Source organism: Lepidochelys kempii, chromosome 6 (assembly GCF_965140285.1).
Source record: "Lepidochelys kempii isolate rLepKem1 chromosome 6, rLepKem1.hap1, whole genome shotgun sequence".
In the NCBI taxonomy this organism is placed as follows: domain Eukaryota; kingdom Metazoa; phylum Chordata; order Testudines; family Cheloniidae; genus Lepidochelys; species Lepidochelys kempii.
The window spans coordinates 93,361,662-93,375,132 of record NC_136385.1 but is presented as its reverse complement, the minus strand read 5'-3'; the positions used below and the strand labels follow the sequence as shown (position 1 = coordinate 93,375,132).

At 49.8% G+C, this 13,471-nt stretch overlaps 1 protein-coding gene across 1 annotated transcript in view; it reads left to right on the top strand.

The window, feature by feature from the left end:
* Nucleotides 1–5,651: 5,651 nt before the first annotated feature.
* Nucleotides 5,652–13,471, top strand: part of ISM2 (isthmin 2) — a 52,869-nt gene continuing 45,049 nt past the window's right edge. The window contains exon 1 of the mRNA XM_073349293.2: nt 5,652–5,789. Within this exon, the coding sequence (XP_073205394.1) occupies nt 5,652–5,789 (138 nt within the window). The remainder of the gene's footprint in view (nt 5,790–13,471) is intronic.

The following is a 13,471-nucleotide window of genomic DNA, read 5'->3' as shown; positions in this document are numbered from 1 at the left end:
AACAAACTGTTCCACTAATGGATCAGAGCACTGGCAGGTGAGCATGACCTACTGAAAGGTCTGAGCCTTTCTCTGGAGCCATATTAGGAGAGAAGCAGCCATGTGCCAAGAAGCAGAAAGTCACATCCTCACATTCCATCTAAATTACATTAAAACAATGTAATATCAGACTGTTAAGAAGGTGATCCTGTCCGAATAGCACCCACCATTACCAGATAAAGGAACAGATTTTAAGATGGTTAAAGAAAACTTTGTTTGATAGCATTCTGTCTGGCAAGAAACCACTTATCAACAGTTGTGACTGTAAAATCTATACTTCTGTTGTTTTGTTCCCACTGCTCTATTGTTTATCTATATGGTCTCTGTCTGGTTCTTTGATTGTTTCTGCCTGTTGCATAACAAATTTTGTTAGGTGTAAATCGATGGTGGTGGGGTAGGATGGGTTAAAGGATTGTTTTACAGTATGTTAGGATTGGTTAGAAAATCGTTTAGTAATATTTTAGTAAAATGATTGGTTAAGGTACAGCTTAGCAGGACTCAAGTTTCATTATATAAACTGGGGTCCAAAAGAAAATTCTTGCGAACCAACTCCAGAACACAACCCCACGATCAGAGCTGCTAGACCACAACACACTGCCAACCACACTGTGCAGAAACTGGAGTCTCCCAGATGACCTGATCCTGACTGGCCATCAAGAAAAGTTAATCCACTTTATTGGGAGTGGTGAGCATGGTACGCTTAGCATATGCATTCTGTTTTGGTGACTGTTAATAAAGGTTAAATAGGATATTACTATGTGAGGCTCTTTCATTGGTAAAAGACCACACAAACCCGCAGAGTGTAAGGTTACGCCCTGAGCCCATGGAAGGGTAAGGGTGGGTGCCTAAATTAAGAGGGTTACGCCTTGAGCCCTAGGAACTGGGTAAAGATGGGTGTCCCTGGAGTGTGTGAGTAACAGAGAATTTTGTGCAGGTAACATTATGATCCAGCTTCTATCCAGGAGAGCACTTTAGAGGGGGTTTGGAGAAATTGAGACACAAGAGGTTATAAAGGGGCAGTTACAAATGGAAGAAAAAACTGTTAAGATAACATGGATGGAGAGGAAAATCCAAACAGAAAAGAATAATATTTTGAAGAGAGTTCTGAGGTCTAAGGTCTTTCAGGCAGGGAGCACATCTTATTCTGGCTGGTTAAGTGCCACCCATGTGTGCACTGCTGTATCAATGAATTATTGGCAGTGAATTATTGAATTATTGACTATACCACACCTTGAGTCTATGATGTTAATGCTGGCTTGGCTATTGCTACACAAAAAATTAAAAACCTCCCCTGAATAGTCTCCTATCCTTGGATGACGCAGTGGGGCAGCATTAGTTAGGTCCAGAGATGAGATACAGCTGCCTTAAAATTCTGCGGAACATCCATCTTCCTGAGACCCTTGCAGGTAGGGATGGTCAACCACTCTGCCACTGCCTGGGTGATGGGAGGCTCTCTCACTACCATGTACACTCAGTAGCTCAGTGGGCTCAGAGCTCTAGCTTTTGCAACACTTGTGTTACAAAGATGTCTTACTAGGTTTTCATTGAATCAACCTAGTGACAGAGGATGTGGAAAAAGCTAATGTACTCAATGCTTTTTTAGCCTCTGTCTTCACAAACAAGGTCAGCTCCCAGACTGCTGCACTGGGCAGCACAGCATGGGGAGGAGGTGACCAGCCCTCTGTGGAGAAAGAAGTGGTTCGGGACTATTTAGAAAAGCTGGACGTGCACAGGTCCCTGGGGCTGGACGAGTTGCATCCGAGAGTGCTAAAGGAGTTGGCAGATGTGATTGCAGAGCCATTGGCCATTATCTTTGGAAACTCATGGCAATCGGCTGAAGTCCTGGACGACTGGAAAAAGGCTAATGTAGTGCCAATCTTTAAAAAAGAGAAGGAGGATGATCCTGGGAACTACAGGCCAGTCAGCCTCACTTCAGTCCCTGGAAAAATCATGTGGCAGGTCCTCAAGGAATCAATTCTGAAGCACTTAGGGGAGAGGAAAGTGATCAGGAACAGTCAGCATGGATTCACCAAGGGCAAGTCATGCGTGACTAATCTAATTGCCTTCTATGACGAGATAACTGGCTCTGTGGATGAGAGGAAAGGGGTGGATGTGTTGTTCCTTGACTTTAGCAAAGCTTTTGACACAGTCTCCCACAGTATTCTTGTCAGCAAGTTAAAGAAGTATGGACTGGATGAATGGACTATAAGGTAGATAGAAAGTTGGCTAGATTGTCTGGCTCAACGGGTAGTGATCAGTGGCTCCCTGTCTAGTTGGCAGCTGGTATCAAGTGGAGTGCCCCAAGGGTCGGTCCTGGGGCCGGTTTTGTTCAATACCTTCATAAATGATCTGGAGGATGGCGTGGATTGCACCCTCAGCAAGTTTGCAGATGACACTAAACTGGGAGGGGAGGTAGATATGCTGGAGGGTAGGGATAGGATACAGAGGGACCTAGACAAATTAGAGGATTGGGCCAAAAGAAATCTGATGAGGTTCAATAAGGACAAGTGCAGAGTCCTGCACTTAGGACGGAAGAACCCCATGCACCGCTACAGACAAGGGACCGAATGGCTCAGCAGCAGTTCTGCAGAAAAGGACCTAGGGGTTACAGTGGACGAGAAGCTGGATATGCGTCAACAGTGTGCCCTTGTTGCCAAGAAGGCCAATGGCATTTTGGGATGTATAAGTAGAGATATTGCCAGCAGATGGAAGGACTTGATTGTTCCCCTCTATTCAACTTTGGTGAGGCCTCCTCTGGAGTACTGTGTCCAGTTTTGGGCCCCACACGACAAGAAGGATGTGGAAAAATTGGAAAGAGTCCAGCGGAGGGCAACAAAAATGATTAGGGGATTGGAACACATGAGTTATGAGGAGAGGCTGAGGGAACTGGGATTGTTTAGTCTGCGGAAGAGAAGAATGAGGGGGGATTTGATAGCTGCTTTCAACTACCTGAAAGGGGGTTCCAAAGAGGATGGATCTAGACTGTTCTCAGTGATAGCTGATGACAGAACCAGGAGTAATGGTCTCAAGTTGCAGTGGAGGAGGTTTAGGTTGGATATTAGGAAAAACTTTTTCGCTAGGAGGGTGATGAAACACTGCAATGCGTTACCTAGGGAGGTGGTAGAATCTCCTTCCTTAGATATTTTTAAGGTCAAGCTTGACAAAGTCCTGGCTGGGATGATTTAGTTGGGGATTGGTCCTGCTTTGAGCAGGGGGTTGGACTAGATGACCTCCTGCGGCCCCTTCCAACCCTGATAGTCTATGAATCTGCCTCCTTTACCACTTGGCCTCCATCCTGCATGCTTCCGTCACAGAGGGTGGCTACACTGGCTTTTTTCCCCAAAAAAATATCAGGAGAGGGCTAATGGACAGGCCCCTGAACTGGGAGGCAGGAGACTAGTACTATTCTGCTGTCACCTTTCTCTGCCTGCTGCCCCCACCGGCCTGCCTTGTCTGTTTAGTTAGACTGTCTGCTTTTTTGCGTAGGGACTGTCCTTCACTATTATTTATACCATGGGTAGCACAATGGGGCCCTAATCTTGGTTGTGGGCCTCTTTGGCACTATCTTAATATAAATAACAGAAGGCACAATGACATGTATAGTAGGAACACTGGTGTGGATGGGGCTTTCGGTAGCTGCTGGTGTTTTAATCCCTGTGTGGCTGCCATCCATCTCTGCTTAGAACAGATCCATGTGGCACTCCTTAAAGCACCTTGGCTATACTAGATCCCCTATGCGGTGCTGCACTAGTGGATTTTATTTATTTATTTAGGGCGAGCAAGCCTTGGTTAGATAGGCCAAGTCCTGAGGATGAGTTCAAATCTCTCCTTGCAGCCAGGCTGACTTGCTAATCTTCACCTCCCATGCCCTTGTGTCCTGCACAGAGAGGATGCCCTCACATGGACCATGGCAATCTAATGAAAAGCCAAGTTCAGCTCCCGCCAGTAAAGGAGCTGGGTTGTAAGTCGGTCCAGCAGCAGCCCCAGCTCTGCCATAGAAGCTCTGCCTCCTCGGAGCTGCCAGGGGAAGATGCTGAGCTGAGAGGGCTGGAGCCCTCGGTTGTGTCTGACCATATTTTTAACCCTTGCCTAGGATTTCTCCCTCCCTCTGCCCTGCCCTGTTCCGGCTAGGGCCTGGGATTCACGGATTCATTCATTCCGTCCATTCATTCATTCATTCATTCATGCAGTGTGCATGTGGGGACCCTCCTTCTCCAACGTCAGAGCAGCTGGGGGCTGGTTGCAGAGTCGCCGGAGAGCGGAGCCGCGCAGGAGCCCCGATGCCGCGAGCCCAGGGGGGACCTGCACGCGCGCTGCAAAGCCCGAGAGAGGGGCAAAGCCAAACGCCGAGCGGCGCTCGCAGGGTCCGGAGGGGAGAGGAGGCGGGAGAGGCCGGCAGCCGGGGGATTACATTGGAGGGACTCGGTCGGCGGAGCAAGGGGCACTTGGCGCAAGGAGGGAACGGGAATGGGAAGAGCGAGAGCGCCGGGATCCCAGCTCTGACGACGAGGGTCCTCACGGAGGGAGCTGCAAAGGGGAAGCCCCTGCCACGGAGGAGAAGCAAAAAGGAGCCTGCGGCGAGCGCTGCCTCGAGGAGGCGAAACCTCGGCCGGCTGGGGAAAGCTTCGCGAAGGGGAGAAGATCAAAGGGTTTGCAGAACAAAGAGCGGCTCATCCTCGGTTGCAAAGCCGGGGGAGCGAGCCCAGCCCAGCCCACCGTGAGAGGCAAGCGGGAGCCCGGCAAGGGACCAGAGGGGAAAGGTTTGCAGCAGAGGTGGCCTGGGACATGCAGCATCCGGGAGGAGAGAAGCGACTGGCTGAGCCCAAGAGGTGGAAACATTTGGAGGGAAACAGAGGAAAGTTTTGTATTGTCAGCAACCGCCGCCTCCAGTTTGGGGCTGGGGGGGCCGGAGCGCGTGGAGCCGTCTGATGCTGCGTCCCTTTGATCTGCGAGGAGGGACTTTATTTGTCCTGATGCAAAAGGAGCATTTTCCCAGCTAAAGGGGGAAAAAAGGGGGGGAGCCTCTGCCTTGGGATAAACGAGCACCGGGCTCTGGAACCGCCTGAGGAAAATCACCAGCCCAAGTGACTCGGGGGTGGGGGGGTGGGGGGGCAGAGAAGAGGAGGAAAAGAAATCAGAGTGCAGAAAGGATTAGGAAAGGGGGTGGGGGAGGTGAAGCCCTCTCCCTCGGTTCTTCCTTTCTTCTTTCCCCCTGCAAATCTTTTCAGAGTTATCCTTCAGCATCAGTGGCCCAGGCACCGGAGCCCGGGAAGGGCAGCTAAATGCAAACGTGATCAGCAAACTGCAAGAGAGATCAGAGGGCCAACCCCCGCCAGAGGAGAGTCCCCGGGAAGCCAGGGCTCAGGGGACTGTCAATAATCTCTCTCCCACACTCTGAGCGGCTCTGGGCCCTGCCGGGGACACAACAATACAGGAGCAGAAGGCTGGAAAGAGGATTGCAGTTTTCATCTGCACTTTTTGATCCTCCCTCTCCTACTCCTTCAGGGACTGATTTTGTAACATTAGCAGGCTGGATTCGGGGTGGGGGGGTGCCTGGCTGCTTGCCTTGTCTGTGCGTGGAGTGGTGGGTTGGGGGGAGGGCGGAGGAAGAGATGTCTGGGATCAGAGGGAAAGTTGTGCTTATCCTAGGCTTCGTCTTCCTGACAACTCTTCTGGCGGTGGTGAGAGGGCTTCCCCTGAGGAAACAACGCTCCAGCAGCCCCAGGGAGCGGAGTCACAAGCTGATGGAGGTAAGGCAACTGGCTGCTGCTCCCTGCTCTGTTTGAGAGCAGAAGTGGGGCCCGGCGGTAGTTCTTTCTCTGGGTATTGTTGGGGGTGGGGTGGGGGCGTAGATGTGGGAGAACAGAACAGGAGCCTAACCTGGGGGGTGGTCAGATGACCTGCCCCCAACATGGCACATGCAGGGCTTCTAAAGAGCTGGCACATGTGGTGGAAGCCCCTCAAAGTCACCTAGACAGAGCTCTAGAAAATCCAGTATCTGCCCCAGGAGTGGCGGGGAGAGGTAGGACCCTGTGGGATCCCGTTTTGTTCTAGGTGCATGGTTTTTCTTAACCAGCTGCAGCTGGGTTTTTAAAGTCTCAGCATATGGCAATGCCTCCTTCCCTGGGGAGCTCTTCTCCAGCATCTCTGCGTATGTGGAAGGGGACAGCACACCCTTGTACAGAGGTCAGAGCCCTTCCTGCTAAGACTGTGAGGAGTCCCTTGGAGTTGGTCATGTCCAAGGTAATATGTAATTACATTACATTTTATCCAAAATGTATCCATGTAGCCTGTCCACACCTCATCCTACTGAGAGCTCTGAATGACATAATGGGTAACAGCAGCCACTTGAGAGAGACACAGGTTTTTAGTTTCCTCCTTGGCTTGCCAGAAAGGGCAAAGCCCTTTCCCCACCACCCCAAGGTGTATGATCACCGGAGATCTCAGCCTTCCATGGGATGGGAACAGGGAATGTGATTTCAGATGCCTCAAGACTGAGGCTAAGTTTAATAATTCAATGCGCAGGAAGGTGTGTTGCCTCCAAAGGACAATATCCCTCACAGGAGAGGTGAGTCAAAGTATAGCCTGAATCAGGGCAGGGTTTGCAACTTGTCAGGAGCACAAATGTTTCACCACATTGGCATTAAATGCAGCAGATTGCAGCGACCTTGCCCCTGGAGGTGGAGACCATAGCGGCTGCAGGTTCCAGAATGTCATGCTCCTCCTTGATCCAAATGACCTGTGCTTGCGTAGGAGGGAGTATGACATGCTGGCATCTACATTTCCATATGCTGCACCCCTCAAGCAGGGTAGACTTTAGCGTGGGTTCATGGGTTCAACTGCACCCACAGAAATCTGGCCCAGATTACAAATATGCAATGATTTCTGTGGGTGCAAGGGCCTGGATTTTGGGTTTGGCCCAGGCTGCCCCTTCATGATGACAGATTTGAGTGAGTGACGTTGCAACCTGACACACAGGGTCACAGCACCACTCAGGTTTGACACCTGCCATCAATAGCGTGAGGAGCAACTTGTCCACCCTGACTGGACCCAGATCACACCTGTTGCTACTGCTGGCATTATCACTCCAGGCCTGAGGCAACCTGTCAGGCAGAGAGCCCAGAGGGAGGGTCAGGGGCAGGGATACTGCTCCCACTGGTAGCAGGGCTGGAACTCAAGGAAAGGTGGGACCAGGAGTGGCTCCCCCAGCCTCAGGCAGGGCAGAATCCACCTACCCCCACAGAGAGGGCAGCAACCTAACAGGTCTGAGCCCTGACACCCCCCATACCTTCCCTCTAGTGTACCCATTGAAGTGGGAGGCTACATCCACCCATGCTCTCTGTAAAAGGTGGGGGTGGCCAGGGGCTGTATTTTGCCTGTTCTTGTGGCAGGACCTGTGTGTTGTCTTGCAAAGGATTTAGAACAGCTAAGATAATGGAAGGAAACCTTGACTCTACCCCTCTGGCTTCAAGACAGCAGTCACTAGTGGGCTTATAGGACATGGGATCAAACTGCATGGAAACCCACTATGTGTTTGAGTGGGGGAGAAATCAGTGGAATGGGAGCAAATCTATAGCAATCCTAGAGAAAAAAGGCCCTTTAACAAACAAGGAGGGGAAACAGTGACTTGCATATGGCTGAACAAAACAACTGCCTTTTAAATGGGTCTCTTAGCAGGAAAATGAAAAGGGGGTTAGACAATAAGGAAAAAAAATTCACCTTGTGACCAAAGCTACTGATAAAAAACAGGTAGTAAAAGGAAGATGTGGAAAAACTGACTGTATATGAATTAGTAGGTCTGGGTAGTAGCAGCCCAGATATTCATCAGTGATAGGCATCAGTATAAGAAGCTTGGTGGACAGACTTTAATCCCAGCATGTCGGAGGGGTTGGCTGATGAGTTTACCGAATGACTGGCAGCTCTTTTTGAAATGTTACAGAGAAATGGGGATGAACCTTATTGTTATTACTAAAACGTGGCACCGATAGGCTAAAAAGAGTGATTCTGACTATTTCTGTCTGATTATCTTAACTTCACTCCTTAGTAAAATAATGGGATAAATGTTGAGAGTGAATCTGAAAGCCAGTGGAAGATAATTGAACCACAAGCACCAGAGAGCTTGGTTTGATCTTGGCCTAAATCATGCCAAATGGATTTGATAACTTTTTTTGGATTGAATTACAAATGAGTGGATGAAGGGGGATTGCTCAAAATATTATATCTAGACAATAATCTTACATTTATATTGTGCCTTTCCTGGGAAATTCTGCAAACATATATACCTGTATCTGTTTGCTCACTACAGAAATGCAGCCACCTCTTGGTGGAACATGGCTGTGGGTATGTTTACACTACGAAATTAGGTCAAATTTATAGAAGTCGGTTTTGTAGAAAGTGTTTTTATACGGTCGATTGTGTGTGTCTCCACACAAATGCTCTAGGTGCATGTAGACGGCGGAGTGTGTCCACAGTACCGAGGCAACCGTCTACTTCCGGAGTGTTGCACTGTGGGTAGCTATCCCACAGTTCCTGCAGTCTCCGCCGCCCATTTGATTTCTGGGTAGAAATCCCAGTGCCTGATGGAGTTAAAACATTGTCGCGGGTGGTTCTGGGTACATATCGTCAGGCCCCCCTTCCCTCCCTCCTTCCGTGAAAGCAAGGGCAGACCATCATTTTGCGCCTATTTTCTTGAGTTACCTGTGCAGACGCCATACCACAGCAAGCATGGAGCCCACTCAGCTAACCGTCACCGTATGTCTCCTGGGTGCTGGCAGATACAGTACTGCATTGCTACACAGCAGCAGCTTATTGCCTTTTGGCAGCAGACAGTGCAGTATGACTGGTAGCCATCATCAATGTAGTCCTGGGTGCTCTTTTAACCGACCTCGATGAGGTCGGGGCACCTGGGCAAACATGGGAGTGACTCAGCCAGGTCATTTCCCTTTTAAGTTTCGTCTCATGGCGATTGAGTCCTACAGGCAATGCACTGTCTTTTAATCTGCATCTAGCAGAAGACGATGGCCAGTAGTCAAACTGCACAGTCTTCTGCTGAGCACCCAGGAGATGACGATGGCTGGTGGTCGTACTGCACAGTCTACTGCCAGCAAGATGTATAAAGATAGATGAAGTGGCTCAAAACTTCAATCTATCTATAAAGATAGATGAAGTGGCCCTGGCTGGGATGATTTAACTGGGAATTGGTCCTGCTTTGAGCAGGGGGTTGGACTAGATGACCTTCTGGGGTCCCTTCCAACCCTGATATTCTATGATTCTATGAAAACAAGAAATAGACCAGATTTGTTTTGTATTCATTTTCTCCTCCCTCCCTTCTTCCCTCTGTGAAATCAATGGCCTGCTAAACCCAGTTTTGAGTTCTATCCTTGAGGTTTTGAGCTCTATCCTTGAGGGGGCCATTCAGTTTCTTGCAAAGCTACCCCTTTGTTGATTGTAATTCCCTGTAAGCCAACCCTGTAAGCCATGTTGTCAGTCGCCCCTCCCTCCGTCAGGGCAACGGCAGACAATCGTTCCACGCCTTTTTTCTGTGCTGACGCCATACCACGGTAAGCACGGAGCCCACTCAGATTGCTTTGGCAATTAGGAGTACATTAAATACCACACACATTATCCAGCAGTATATGTATATATACTGGTATATATATACCAGAACCTGGCAAAGCGAAACTGGGCGAGTAGCCGACGTCAGCGCGATGACGAGAGTGATGAGGACATGGACCCAGACTTCTCTCAAAGCACGGGCCCTGGCAATGTGGGCATCATGGTGCTAATGGGGCAGGTTCATGCGGTGGAACGCCGATTATGGGCTTGGGAAACAAGCACAGACTGGTGGGACCGCATAGTGTTGCAGATCTGGGATGATTCCCAGTGGCTGCGAAACTTTCGCATGCGTAAGGGCACTTTCATGGAACTTTGTGACTTGCTTTCCCCTGCCCCGAGGCACAAGAATACCAAGATGAGAGCAGCCCTCACAGTTGAGAAGCGAGTGGCAATAGCCCTGTGGAAGCTTGCAACACCAGACAGCTACCGGTCAGTTGGGAATCAATTTGGAGTGGGCAAATCTACTGTGGGGGCTCCTGTGATGCAAGTAGCCAACGTAATCAAAGATCTGCTGATATTAAGGGTAGTTACCCTGGGAAATGTGCAGGTCATAGTGGTTGGCTTTGCTGCAATGTGATTCCCTAACTGTGGTGGGGCCATAGACGGAACCCATATCCCTATCTTGGCACCGGAGCACCAAGCCGGCGAGTACATAAACCGCAAGGGGTACTTTTCAATAGTGCTGCAAGCACTGGTGGATCACAAGGGATGTTTCACCAACATCAGCGTGGGATGGCCGGGAAAGGTACATGATGCTCGCATCTTCAGGAACTCTGGTCTGTTTCAAAAGCTGTAGGAAGTGACTTTATTCCCAGACCAGAAAATAACCATTGGGGATGTTGAAATGCCTATAGTTATCCTTGGGGACCCAGCCTACCCCTTAATGCCATGGCTCATGAAGCCATACACAGGCAGCCTGGGCAGTAGTCAGGAGCTGTTCAACTACAGGCTGAGCAAAGTGCAGAATGATGGTAGAATGTGCATTTGGACGTTTAAAAGCGCGCTGGCGCCGTTTACTGACTTGGTTAGACCTCAGCAAAAGCAATATTCCCACTGTTGTTACTGCTTGCTGTGCGCGCCACAATATCTGTGAGAGTAAGGGGGAGACGTTCATGGCGGGGTGGGAGGTTGAGGCAAATCGCCTGGCTGCTGGTTACGTGCAGCCAGACACCGGGGCGGTTAAAAGAGCACAGGAGGGTGCGGTGCGCATCAGAGAAGCTTTGAAAACCAGTTTCATGACTGGCCAGGCTATGGTGTGAAAGTTCTGTTTGTTTCTCCTTGATGAAACCCCCCGCCCCTTGGTTCACTCTACTTCCCTGCAAGCTAACCACCCCCCCCCTCCTCCCTTCAATCACCACATTGCAGAGGCAATAAAGTCATTGTTGCTTCACATTCATGCATTCTTTATTCATTCATCACACAAATAGGTGGATAACTACCAAGGTAGCCCAGGAGGGGTGGTGGAGGAGGGAAGGACAAGGCCACACAGCACTTTAAAAGTTTAAAACTTATTGAATGCCAGCCTTCTGTTGCTTGGGCAATCCTCTGGGGTGGAGTGGCTGAGTGGCTGGAGGCCCCCCCACCGCATTCTTGGGCATCTGGGTGAGGAGGCTATGGAACTTGGGGACGAGGGCAGTTGGTTACACAGGGGCTGAAGCGGCGGTCTGTGCTCCTGCTGTCTTTCCTGCAGCTCAACCATACGCTGGAGCATATTAGTTTGATCGTCCAGCAGCCTCAGCATTGAGTCCTGCCTCCTCTCATCACGCTACCGCCACCTTTCAGCTTCAGCCCTCTCTTCAGCCCGCCACCTCTCCTCCCAGTCATTTTGTGCTTTCCTGCACTCTGACATTGTCTGCCTCCACGCATTTGTCTGTGCTCTGTCAGTGTGGGAGGACAGCATGAGCTCAGAGAACATTTCATCGCGAGTGCGTTTTTTTTCGCCTTCTGATCTTCGCTAGTCTCTGGAAAGGAGAAGATCCTGTGATCCTTGAAACACATGCAGCCGGTGGAGAAAAAAAAAGAGACAGTGGTATTTAAAAAGACACATTTTCTAGAACAATGGGTACACTCTTTCATGGTAAACCTTGCTGTTAACATTACATACACAGCACATGTGCTTTCGTTCCAAGGTTGTATTTTGCCTCCCCCCAGCACGTGGCTAGCCCCTCCACCCTCCCCGTGGCTAACAGCGGGGAACATTTCTGTTCAGCCACAGGCAAACAGTCCAGCAGGAATGGGCACCTCTGAATGTCCCCTTAAGAAAGGCACCCTATTTCAACCAGGTGACCATGAATGATATCATTCTCCTGAGGATAACAGAGAGAGATAAAGAACGGATGTTGTTTGAACGCCAGCAAACATACACTGCAATGCTTTGTTGCACAATGATTCCCGAGTACGTGCTACTGGCCTGGAGTGGTAAATTGTCCTACCATGATGGATGGAATAAGGCTGCCCTCCCCAGAAACCTTTTGCAAAGGCTTAGGGAATACTTCCAGGAGAGCCGTGAATGCCAGGGCAAATTAATCATTAAACATGCTTGCTTTTAAACCATGTATAGTATTTTAAAAGGTACACTCACCAGAGGTCCCTTCTCCGCCTGGCGGGTCCAGGAGGCAGCCTTGGGTGGGTTCGGGGGGGTACTGGCTCCAAGTCCAGGGTGAGAAACAGTTCCTGGCTGTCAGGAAAACTGGTTTCTCCGCTTGCTTGCTTGAGCTATCTACAACCTCATCATCATCATCTTCCTCGTCCCCAAAACCTGCTTCAGTGTTGCCTCCATCTCCATTGAAGGAGTCAAACAACACGGCTGGGGTAGTGGTGGCTGAACCCCCTAAAATGGCATGCAGCTCATCATAGAAGCGGCATGTTTTGGGCTCTGACCCGGAGCGACCGTTCGCCTCTCTGGTTTTCTGGTAGGCTTGCCTCAGCTCCTTAAGTTTCACGCAGCACTGCTTCGGGTCCCTGTTATGGCCTCTGTCCTTCATGCCCTGGGAGATTTTGACAAAGGTTTTGGCATTTCAAAAACTGGAACATAGTTCTGATAGCACGGATTCCTCTCCCCATACAGCGATCAGATCCCGTACCTCCTGTTCAGTCCATGCTGGAGCTCTTTTGCGATTCTGGGACTCCATCAGGGTCACCTCTGCTGATGAGCTCTGCATGGTCACCTCTGCTGATGAGCTCTGCATGGTCACCTGCAGCTTGCCATGCTGGCCAAACAGGAAATTGAAATTCAAAAGTTGGCGGGCCTTTTCTTGTCTACCTGGCCAGTGTATCTGAGTTGAGAGTGCTGTCCAGAGCTGTCACAATGGGGCAGTCTGGGATAGCTCATGGAGGCCAATACTGTCTAATTGTGTCCACAGTACCCCAAATTTGACCCAGCAAGGCCAATTTCAGCCCTAATCCCCTTGTTGGGGGTGCAGTAAGGAAATCGATTTTAAGAGCCCTTTAAATTGAAAAAAAGGGCTTCGTTGTGTGGACGGGTGCAGGGTTAAATTGATTTAACACTGCTAAATTCGACCTCAACTCCTAGTGTAGACCAGGGCTGTGTAACAGCACGCAGCAACACAAGAGTTGGAATTCTAGGTAGGCATAATGTAATTACCTGAGCTGCTGTTCAGCTGGGAGACTGTGGTTAACACCCAAACTCTTGCAAAAAGGCAGTGGTATCTAGTAAAGCACTGGATATGGTACTTTGTGGAATCTTAACTGAAAAGGCAAACTTGTAGGCTGTAATCAGAGAATAATGATAAAATGGCAATGTACGAAGTTGAGGGCGGTGTCCAGTGGAGAACTCCAGAGATCTGTGTTAGGCACA